At 30.2% G+C, this 12,488-nt stretch overlaps 1 protein-coding gene across 1 annotated transcript; it reads left to right on the forward strand.

Annotated features, from left to right (window-relative positions):
• The first annotated feature begins 886 nt into the window (after positions 1 to 886).
• Positions 887 to 3,449, forward strand: LOC137830623 (uncharacterized). Its single transcript, XM_068638072.1, has 4 exons — positions 887 to 1,108; positions 1,978 to 2,505; positions 2,729 to 2,794; positions 2,935 to 3,449. Exons 1-4 carry the CDS (start codon positions 968 to 970, stop codon positions 2,992 to 2,994), a joined length of 795 nt encoding a protein of 264 aa, XP_068494173.1. The 5' UTR covers positions 887 to 967; the 3' UTR covers positions 2,995 to 3,449.
• The last annotated feature ends 9,039 nt before the right edge of the window (positions 3,450 to 12,488 follow it).

Here is a 12,488-nt window from a genome sequence, read left to right on the forward strand (position 1 = left end):
GTTAAGGAAAAGTTTTTTGAATTATGATATCTTCACCATCAATGTAAAATATAACCACAACAAACATTAATATTTATAAGATGTTATCATATATATATATTATTTATTTACTATTTAATGTAACCAGTTCACCCGATCGGTGGATCACCAATGTCAAGTGACATGATTCATTCAACTCTGACCGGTAAAAAATCATTTCTTAAATTTGGTTTTTAAATTATAAGATTTAAAAATTAATTTTGTATTCTAAATTTTACAAAAAGATATTACCACTTTTAAATTTAGAATTCGAAATATTATCTGCATTAAAACGAAGGCATCAATTAAGGATGCAGGAACTTAAATTTAAATTTAAATCTAAATTTAAATTTTATTAAGAATAAATTTTATTTTTGACTAAAAGTATGGAAGTACATAAAGAAAGTATGGAGGTGAATGAAGAAATTCAATGACCCGCATTGCCTACCCATACTTATTCTCAAGACTGTTTCTTCCTGCACCTCCATACTCACCTCCATAAGTTTTCAAATTTCCAAAAATACCTTTTTATAATATTTCGGATTACGTAATCTGGAAGTTATTTTTCAAATTTGTAATTAGCTACCGGATTACATAATCTGAAAGCCATTTTTCAGATGCATGATTATTCTCCGAATTACATAATCCGGAAGTCTTATTTAAGTTCCAGATTATGTAATCCGGAAGTCTTTTTTCAAATGAGTTTTCGAATTATATAATCCGGAAACTACTCTATGGGGGTGACACAAGAAGGATAAAAATCTATTTTCATGTTGTGTATGGAGGTGACAAAAGAAGATATGGAGGTGCAGGAAGAAACAGTCTATTCCCAAATATTCTGTTGGGTCTACCGAAATTGAATTACAATCAATGGGCTTGACGGGCCCATTTAGAAGCACATTCATGATCGGCACGCGTCTTTGTAAGCTCATTGTAGTTTTTGGTGGCGATGGCTTCATCACCGGCGAAGGGAGCGAGAGAAAACGGTGCCCAAGGAAACAAGGAGCAAGAAGATGACTACATGGGTGACCTTTCTCAGTTTCTTCCTTCCGATGTTTTCGACCCGCCCAATATGACTTCATCCAAAAAGGTTAATAGTTCCTTCACCGTTTTACCCTTCTCTGTTGTCGTTTTGATTCTGCCATGGCGTATGAATGAAATTAGGTCTTTAACTTCCCCCCTTCCCTTGCCCCTCTAGTTACTTTCACATGGTTTTACAATTTGGTTTTGGAATTGAAGTTTAAGCTCTGAAAAAGTTGTCGCTTTATGCTTTTTGCTAATCAGTTTGGTGTCCGTTCACAGTAATTCTGATGCGCCTAAGTTTCTTGGGTGAAAATTTGTTTTTTTTTAAGTTGTAGAAATTTTGCTTTCCTGTAGTAGTCAAGGTTGCAATTTTGTCTCAATCCTTGGTCTTGGAGACAAATGCAGCTGCAATTGCGGTTTCGGAGACTTGATAAAACCTTGATGTGCAGTCACAATTGTGGGTGCAGATCGTAACTTTGTCTGTGTATGTGCGGGTGTGCATTTTTGTTTTTTCTCCCACTTTTTATATACATGCAGTAGGCCGTATACAGAAGTTCTGTTTTCATAAAAAAAATAAGAGTAAATATTTGAAATTAAACCTTGAAAGGTACACTCAACTTTGTAAGTTAGTTTTTGAAGAATTTGAATTAAAAATTGATGTAAATGCACATCTGTAGGGATCAAATTGGTGTTCAAAGATACATCAACGGGATGATCGGATATCCATTTTAAGCTTTGAGGATCATTGTTGATGTCGCTTGTATCTTAGGCAGACCAAATTTGAGTAATCAGTTAAAAAATGAAGCATGAATACTGAGGGCTATATTGTTTGCCTTTTCAAGAAGTTATTGCCAGATGATTAATTTTCCTTAGCCTTTTATTTTACAATTTACTGTTAATGTACAAAGTGATGTTAAATCGCTCTATTTCATGCAGATTTCAAGCAAGAAAGATCCTTCGGTCAACCCTTCAAAGAACAGGTTGAAAACTCTAAGCTGGCAAGAACGGCGAAAACTTGAAAGAGAAAGGAAGCAACAAGAAGAGGATGAGCAAACATTAGCAAAAGTGGAAGCTCCAATACCACAATCCAACATTGGGTTTAAGCTTCTCAAACAGATGGGTTACACTCCAGGTTCTGCCCTTGGCAAGCAGGGCTCAGGCAGGGCCGAACCAGTGGGAATTGAAATTCGGCGGTCACGAGCTGGTGTAGGATTAGAAGATCCCCACAAGGAGAAGAGGAAAAAGGAGGTAATCATGATGGACAGGAAAAGGATGAAAGAGGAGGACCTAATGAAAGAATTTGGGTCTAGGCAGAAGTCACAGTGGCAGAGTAAGAGAGTTATAATTAATTATAATAAGGCAAAGGCTGCCCTTGACCAATTGGAAAATAGGGAAATTTTGGAGCCACAAAAGGATGATGATGATGATTCGGAGGATGAAGAAGAGGAAGAAATTACAGAAGAGGCATGTAACTTAACCATAACTTTTTCATTTATATTATATTTCTTTTGACCCAGTTTTTGGTTCTCATTTATGTTTCTTGCCCAAAATAGTCTGGAAACTGAATACAGAAATTATTGTAATTTATTTGTTATTTTTTTGAGCTCATTATTGTGAACTTAGTTAGTCTACGTTTGTATTTATTGCAATTTTGATGGTGTTGGTGACGGGGATGTAATGGATGCAGGAATTGAACGATGTTTTGATGAAACTGAGGGATGAATTTAATTATTGTCTCTTCTGTGGATGCAAAGTGAGTAAATACTTGATTTATTTCTAGGTAGTGAGTAACAGTTCATTTTAAGATATTTTTATCAGATGAGATAGCATATCCAATTGGATTGAGAAATAAGCCTCTAACTCTGATCATTTTTTCCTTCCTTATTTGTTCAGTACGAATCAAGTGATGCCCTTTTGGCCAACTGCCCTGGAACCAATGAAGATGACCACTAAATTGTAGATTTCTGATGTGAACAGCAGTGGACATTATCAGATTTGTTGTGTTGTCAAGCAAGTACTGCAAGCTTTCAATGCTTATTTCAATGGAACTTGATAACCTTACATCTGGTGTGGTGGTGGTCGATGAATGGACTTATAACGCTTCTGGTGCCAATATTCCTATGAATTCAGATAGGAGTCTGCCTCATCTTCATCCATGCCAAGGGACATCGTGCCTGCCCTATTTCAGGAAATGGATTGGTTGATATACAGTTTGTGAAACTTTTCAGTTCATATCAGAAAATTTCACAGTTGTTTACGCCACAAGTTTTAAATTTTAGGCTCCATTTATAAAGATTGTGATCCGACTTGAACTTGACATGGATATTACATAACAAAATGTATGGTTGTTATTAATTGTAGAAATTAGCCATCTCTTGAAGAATTAATTATATAAATTCATTCAATCAGACTTTATTACAGTGAACTTTTTCTTTTTGAATTTTGGCTGCATAGTATTATCCTATAAAGTAACACTAAAATGTTTAAATTCATATAAATGTATGAGCCACGATCTGGGATGGAATTTTTTGGTTGTAAGGTTGGGGAGTGGATGAGATATCTCTTACATTATGCCAATGGTTCTTTACTTATTGGAGATGTTTCTATGAATAATTCGTCATTGTTAAATGCTGTTCTCAGAAGTTTGATCTTGTTAAAATTTGAAGGTAAATACACGCAAGCGAAACTGCTCCAGAAATACGGAAGAGTTACTCCACTCAGCGACGAAGATTGAAGGCACACCATCCATGAGATAAAAAGGTAACCAACATTACATTACTATAATTCAAGTAGCTTTAGCTCAAATTGAATGCTCATGGTCTACCCTCTTTCAGTAAGTATTTCTAGATAAAGTTCTCATTCTCAACTTCTTCCTAGCATTCTGAATATAATCTGAAAAAGGGTCTCTTTCGTTTTCATTGTTGTTGTTGATTCCATTAGTCACATGATCTGCATACTTAGGGTCTCTCTGGCCCTCATGGCAACCAATGTTTGAGTTGCTCCTGATTTTATAGTTAGTACGTTGAATGTAATTGGAGAAAGTGTGATCATCACATAATGGTTTCTCACCTTGTTTTTCTGTTGGGTACGCCCTAACATTCACCACCTCTGACTTTGTTGAGAGTTGCCTTTGCCTTGAAACAACATTGCGCGGTTGTGGTTCTATTGAACCTAGCTTTGCTCTCTTGTCACTACGTGCCCTTGAAGTTGCTGAGTTTTTATTCCCCATTGATGTTGTAAAAGTTGATGAGTTCAAAAACTTTGAGGGGGTGACTAGTTATATGAGATATTTAGAGAGGAGTGGTTGCAATCTGCAAGAGGTGCAGAAACTTGGTTTAATAGTGCGGGAGATTTGCAAGACAATGAAAAGGAAAGATACGTTTGAAAAGCCATCTTGTTAATTAACATGCTATTGTTGACCGAGTCTAATGCAACATCCTTGCAAATTTTTTAATTATCCATTTTAATATAGTTGTGGGGAATATGAGGAACGTTTCTCTGAAGTTTAAGCATTTACAATTTTATATCATGGGGACTTTGATACTAAGTGTATAATCAAATAATGGAAAAACTAAGTTTTCTGAAATTTCTTTTAGAGATTTTACCTTGGATTATGCTTGGCTCTGATATTATTACCAGGAAACTTTTATCTTGATTTTTGAAATGAAGATAGAAGGTTGCTATCTTTCAAGGTTGATGTTTCTCATATTTGATAAATATAAAATTTGTGTTTTTCTTTATCTCTTATAATGAGTATATATGTGTTCGCATCAAGAATTTAATATTAAAAATATGCATTTTTTAATCAAATAGTAATAAAGAAATTTTAATTATATAAATAAAATTTAAAATAGGATACTGCATAAATCAAGATATTTTAGTTATTTAAAAGAGAGATAAATATAAAGACGAGACTAAATGAACATGTACATACCTTTTTTCCTGTTTTCAAAATTAAAAAATATAAGCAATACTCATATTAATACTCATCTCTGTTAATCCGAATATTCTCTATTCCTAATATATTGAAACAATTCCAATAATGAAAGTACGTTTGTACTAAATTTTATGATTATAATATACTTTATAAAATTTACTAAATATATCTAATTTATTTATTTATTTTATTTGTTACTCTACCTTTTTTTCGTTTTATTTTTATCTTCTTTTCATTTCTTTGGTTTCACAATGCTATGATGATTGCAGCAGTTTCTAATTTTAAAATGCCAAACCAATTGCAACAGTTTTCTATTGCCCCAATTGAAAAATAGGAATAAATACAAACAAGATAAATGATAAACAACAAAAACGAAACCAAAAAGTTGCAGAACCAAAGGAAAACACAAAGTTAGAAGATTAGTACGAGGTATTAAAATGTGAAATTAATTTGTTTAAAAAATAATTTACTTTTTAAGACATCTTTATAAAAGCAATTATTTTCCCAAAATTAAACTAAAACCAACAAATATTTTTGAAATAGAGTTAATCTGATCTATAGTAATTTAATCTTGGGGAAATTGTTTGGCTATAAAATAATGTAGAAACAGATTAGTATTAAGGAGAGATTTGCATAGAAAGAATTCCAGTTTTCACACTGTAGATTCCATCCATGTTTTATTCTGCACTCTCTTTGTTCTGTTTCTATTTGTTATATAATATGATCATCTTTTCTTCTTTGTTTGAGTCAATTTCTTAAACTTGGCTTTCAAAAAACACCTTCTCACTTGCTTTTCCATTTCAATATTTCTGTTAAAAATTTATTTCAAAGTTCTGGAAGCTAGGAAGTAACACACTTTCCTTTTTCTTTAATTATACTTTTCATATCTCTATTTATTGTTATTAATCAACAATTTTATTCTTGATTCCTAATGCTAGCATAATTAGACCAATGATTTAGCAAGACAATTTATTAGCATGTAAATAATTTACTTTTAAGACCTTTTTTTATACTAGACACCATGCTATAATCAGGCATATTTTATAAATATTTTAATATCGTTTGATTCCAGAACATAATTCTTTCAAATACTTAGAAAATTATCATCTTGTTTTTGTTTTATAATTTATTTTTAAAATGGTATAAAAAATAAATAAAAATTCTCATTATCTTATATAAATATTTCAAATAGATATATTGCACTTTTATTCGTCTATTGTTCAATTTACATTCTAAAACAATACATACTTATAAATATTTCCGTTTTGCTACCCCAATCAATCTTCTAATATTTATTCTGTTTACAAGAGTTAGAATTCATATATATGAAAATCTTCACGGTTGTTTTCTTAGCTTGGACTATACAATAATATGTTTAATTAATTCATTGTTAAATGGTGAAAATTTCTCATTAGAATAAACTCTAAAATGATTCTAATACCATATTAAGAGGTAAATTTAAACCTAACTCAATCTTGCAAAACTGATTCATAAAGTAAGGTTTGTACTCATTTATATATTATGAAATGTCCATTATTTTTAGTCGATGTGGGATTTTCAACAATCTTTTCTTTAGTAAAAGAGTTTCAAGCTTTTATATTCTTTGTTTCGTAAAGTTATGAACTTGCAAGGAAGTTCTCGGTTCATATTCTCTTCGTGAGAGTTAACTTTCCTTCAATTTATCTTTTTTTTATTGTAGTTAGGAGTGACAACTAAAAATACTTCAATTCTCAAACTTATGGAGAGATTAACCAAAACTGGTTGATGTAATCGTTATAATCAAATTTGATTAGTAGAATTCTTTAAAAAATTCTTAAAGAAAAAATACTTAACAAGTTATAGATAAACAATTATAAACTCTAGTGTTATTCTCTATCTATTAGACATTCCAACACTTATGCGTAATTCAACATGTGGGCTTAACCTGGTTAGACCAAATTTTGAAGTGAGTTCACCTTGGTGACTGTTTCTTCCTGCACCTCCATATCTTCTTCTGGCACCTCCATACACAACATGAAAATACATTTTTATTCTTCTTGTGCCACCCCCATAGAATAACTTCCGGATTATGTAATCCGGAAACGCATTTGAAAAAAGACTTCCGGATTACATAATCTGGAAGTTAAAAAAGACTTCTGGATTATGTAATTCGGAAAGTAATCATGCATCTGAAAAAAGACTTCCGGATTATATAATCCGGAAGCTAATTACAAATTTGAAAAATGACTTCCGGATTATGTAATCCGAAATATTACAGAGGGGTATTTTTGGAAATACAAAAATCTATGGAGGTGAGAGAAGAAGGTATGGAGGTGCAGGAAGAAGCAGCCCACCTTGGTTAGATCTAGCCTAACGTGGGTTCAACCTAATCAAACCTAACTTGATTAAGATCAGTTTAACCTAACCTAGTGTGACTTAAACTCAACTCAACTTGATCTAGTGTGACTTAAGCTTGACTTGACTCTATAAAGTATGGACAAATATCAACTTGGTCTTACTCATCCTGCATAGACTAAGCTCAATTGAGTTGATCATGAGTTTAGTTGGGCGGCCTAGATTGACATGAGCTCAGCCAATTCAGTCCCAACCTAAATTAGGTTACACCTAGTTGAATTCAACCTAAGTTAGGTCTGACCAATCTAGTATAAACTAGGTTTGACCCAACTTAACCTAACTTAACTTAGGTTTGACCTAAGTCGATTTGATCTTGCATGATTTGGGTCCATTTTGACTCAATCTTTCTTGACTTGAACCAAATTCAAATTGGACTTAACCTTACATAGTTTAATATATTCCTTATTTATTAATTTCAGGTTGACATATAACTTGACTCCATCTAACTTAAGACTAAATTTGACTTAATTTGAATTAAGCTTCACATACCTAGCCAAACAACTTATGGTCTTAGTCTAACCTAATTTAACTACTTTGTTTTATACTGTTTTTAAACTCTAAAGTCTAGTGTTACGAACCAAAACAAAGAGATAACTGAAAGATACATTGAATTTGCACAAGCATCTTGTTATTACTGCTTACAGCAACTACTGCACTTGTTTTACGTTGATTTTGAAGGTTAAGTAGATTAAGAATATTGTTGGAGTCCAGTAAAAAAAGAATATTATTAGTTTGTGATGTAAGCATAAAAAAATTGCGAGAAATTATTACATGAGCATTTAATTTTGTCCTTTGAAGGTTTTTGTGGATGGGAATCTAAAGCCTGTGCTCCACAAAGCCTGTGCAAATATGAATGATTGTACCCAAATTTGGTTTGGCATCCTTCTAGAGAAAATAAACCATTTATGTACACAAACACGAGCCCTGGAAAACTAAAATGGCATCAGGTTCTGAAATCAACGGTACAATGCATGATCAAATAAAGCTACTTCACTTCCACATCAATCACCTATACTTTCACGTTTTTCTTTTCTTTTCTTTTGCTAACACATTACCCATTCTTATGTCTAAAACTAAAAAAACCCATCACCAATCCTAATTCCTATTTATATATAAATACTCCACCATATTAATATATTAGTTTATGTCACTTAAATAATTAATCAAACTAAATTATATTTTCAACTTACTTAATTGCTTAAATATTAATTTTTTAAATAAATAAATCTAAATGTCTGATTATAATTAATGTGATTTTTTTTAATAATTCAAAATCAAGGAACCAATACTGTAAATCAAAGGTTTTAAAAAAGTCTAATTAGAATTAACCCATTTTTACCGTTAATCTTAATTATATTATATTATATTTTCAAAGGTTTGAACGTCTCCTTTTTAGTATAATGTTTATGACATTCGTTTATATTTTTGAATATGTAAACAACATTTATTGATCTTAAATTTTTGCAAAAACTTATTTAATCTAATATGTCATATAATTAATAATGTAATACTAAAATGATTTTTTTTACTATAAATCTTTGGTTTGTTAATCTTTTATCATAAAATATCAACTTATATAGTCTCATCAACAATAATCTGTCATGGATTAAAGTTGTAGTAACTAGAACACAATGAGAATTATATCTGTCAAAATGATAAAAAATAGTTTCACAGTCACTTTTTTTTTAAATAACCACTTGACAACTTTTTTAATAATAAAATATTTAATTAAAACATAAATTAAATTATTTAATAATTTTTTTTAGGATAATTGTACGCAATAATGTCAAACATAGTAACACTTTACTTTTTGTCTAGTCTAAGGTTATATTTAAATGAGTTAGACTATAATTTTAAAAAATATACAAATTTTTTTATAAGAAAATTATATAAAAAGATGGTAAAAAAAATAAATAAAGATGTTTTTATTGTGTATTTATATAATTCCATATACATAAAATATATACAAGTTTATATATACTTTATCTAACATCCACTGAAATTTTATCATTTATAACTCCTATACTTTTATTTCAAAGAAACCTTAAAAACATATCTGTACGTGATCCGTAAAAAAAATGTGTTATTCATAGCATAAAAACTATGAGAATTAGAATATGCTTAGACTTTCTGTCCATAACCCATTATTGACCATTCAAGTATCCTTAGTTATATGAGCCACCTGAAGTTGTTCCATAGTTGCTGATATATTAACAGAATAAAACACTTCACATTTTATTATTTTATTTTATTTTTAATTGAAAAATATTATTATAAAACGTGTCAAATATATTTCTTTTTACTTTATAGTATTAACAAAACTTTTCTTTTCATTATTTTACAAACTAAAGGACAAAAAAATTTAAAGTAAATATTGGAGTGTAAAAAAACAAGAATAGAGTTGGGTGAAAAAGTAAAAGATTCAAAAATTAAAATAAAGTATAGGAGACAAAATTTTAATTTTGTCAAAAAAAAAATTACCTTCATAATTTTATCAAATTACTTTAACAACTAGATTGAATAACACCAGTTTAGAATTTAATCTTAAATTGTTGTAGATCTCACATCTTTTAGAGATTAGAGTTTTTCATTGTATATAAGTGGTTGCAAACCTAATTTTATTGAGTATTTTTATGGAATTGAGTTAGGTTTAAAGTTTAATATAAATTGTTCAAGTTTAGAAAAGTTTAGAAAATATAATTTGGCACAGAAATTTTTAACATATCAGCACTCTTTATTGAAATATTATTATATATGTGGATGATAAGCACTCAAAAAGAAAAAAAATACAAGAGAAACTTGCTAAAGAAAGATGCAAGAAATTGTGCTTATTCTAACGCAGTTTCCTGAACAAGGAAGGTGAAGTGCAGAAGACGCCTGTTTTTTATCTTACCCTGTTTTGATGGAGCTGTTCCTTCTGGTGACAGTCCTTAACTTCTTCCTAGCATTCACAATAAAATCTGAGAAATGGTCTTTTTCATTTTCCTTGTTTCTGTGGTTGGATTCATTAGCCACATCCACAGGTATAGCGTTGTTGCTGCTATGATCCTGATCATGGCCTCCAATGCTTGACTTGCTCCTCATTTTAAACCTCGAATCTTTGATGTAACTGGAGAAAGCTTCATCATTGCGCAGTGGTTTGTTACCATGTTGATGTTCTGTTCGGTACGCCTTTGCCCTTGGAACCATATGGGGTGGTTCTTTTGAAGCCATCTTTGCTCCATGGCTGCTATATTTTGCCTTTGAAGGTGCTGAGCTTTTGTTCCCCATTCTGTGTAGAGTTTTTAGCAGACAAAGTTTATGTGTGTGATTGGAAGGGAGATTGTGGTTAAGTGCTACTTGCTAATGGTGCACAACAAAGCTTGGTTTTGTAGTGATTTGAGCATTGGTGTGAAAAGGATATATTCAAGAACATTGGACAAAGGAAATAATAAATTATGGATTGCGTGAAAACCAAACAAACAGTTTCTACAGAATCATTGTGTTATGGAATAATGTTAAGCACTTAACAAAAGTGCACGTTTAAATTATCCTTGTATATCTAATTAAAGCAAAATATATCTTGTGTTTATGGAAAAAATCTTAAAGAAAATATATCATAATCTTTATATAGAATATGGAAATATTCATATTAGGAAATAGGCTTTAAGTTTAACTCATATAAAAAAATGTCTCATAAGATTAGGTTTGCATCCACTTATATATTATCAAATATTTTTATTTGTAGTTGATGTATATTTCCAACTCACCCTCTCATGCCCAGACCTACCAACCCGTGTGCGTAAGACTATATATTTATTGGTAGTCTAATATCAACCTGATAGCAGGTGACCTTATAAGTCTAACATATTCTCATTAGGATAGACTTTAAATGATTTTGATACTATATTAGAGAGTGAACTTTAAGCCTAATTCAATTTTACAAAATTAACTCATAAGATGAGGTTTACATCCACTTATATATTATGAAATGTTTTTATTTTTAATATGGATCCCCAACCATTAACACAACTTATAAGATAATTATTATAATAATTAATATATATATATATATGTAACATATAACTAATTATAATTAGATGATAGTGTAAAAGTTATTTGCATGGTTAGAACTTAGGTTATTTGATATACAAAACAATTTTCAAACTCTCTTTTACTAAGTGTATTTTTGGATTGAAATGAAAAGAATTTAAAGTACTTTCCTTCTAGAAGTGACAGTATATATTGGGGAAAATAGCTTATGAGGAGATGATAGAAAGAACATCTTCATTTACAAGAACAAATTCTTAATAAGATTAAATAAACAAAATTTTAGCATATGCTTTTTCTTAACATATATTCGATCCTAACAAAAATGAAAAAAAAGCTTTCGGCATTCTTCTCCTTTTTCGTTTCAGTAGCTTCCACTCTTTTGCGTCTCAAGTTCAAGGTAGCTACACTATTTTGTAAAACCACTTTTTGGATCCTTTGCATTATTATTACCCCTTCAACTTTTATTTACAAATTTAGAATATGTAAAAGCTAGGAAGTATACACTGATTTATTTTAGGATTATTAAGGAATTAACTATACTTAATTTAATTTTTGAATAATTGAATACAACTAACTTTTGAATATTTGTTCAAGTTAATTTTAACCATAAAATTTACATAAAACGTGTGCATGGTAAAAACGTCTACAAGTTAATATGAATAACTGAATACAATTGATTTGAATATTTTACGATCTAAAATAAAGAAATACTAAAATATGTTTGGATAAATTTTCCCATACAAACTTCTACGAAAAATAAAAGATAAGAAAATTTTAAATTATTTTTTTATAAGCTAAAATAAACTTGTCATAAGCTAATTTATAAATCCTCTTTCATATTATTCTTCACTTTCTTTTCCTATTTTTCTATCTTAAAAACCCCTTATGAAAACACTAAAAATATTAGAGGGCAAATTCTTTCTACACCAAATCTTTTTTACTTGCACCCTACATAGTTTAAATTTCTAAAAATGCCTTTTATTTCAAAAATGAAAATACAAAATTGAAAATAATACATTTAAAAAAAACTATTGTGTTTTGAAAACAAAAATCAAAATCTCATTTGCATAAAAGAATCCGTGAT

Source organism: Phaseolus vulgaris, chromosome 7, assembly GCF_000499845.2.
Source record: "Phaseolus vulgaris cultivar G19833 chromosome 7, P. vulgaris v2.0, whole genome shotgun sequence".
Classification (NCBI taxonomy): Eukaryota; Viridiplantae; Streptophyta; class Magnoliopsida; order Fabales; family Fabaceae; genus Phaseolus; species Phaseolus vulgaris.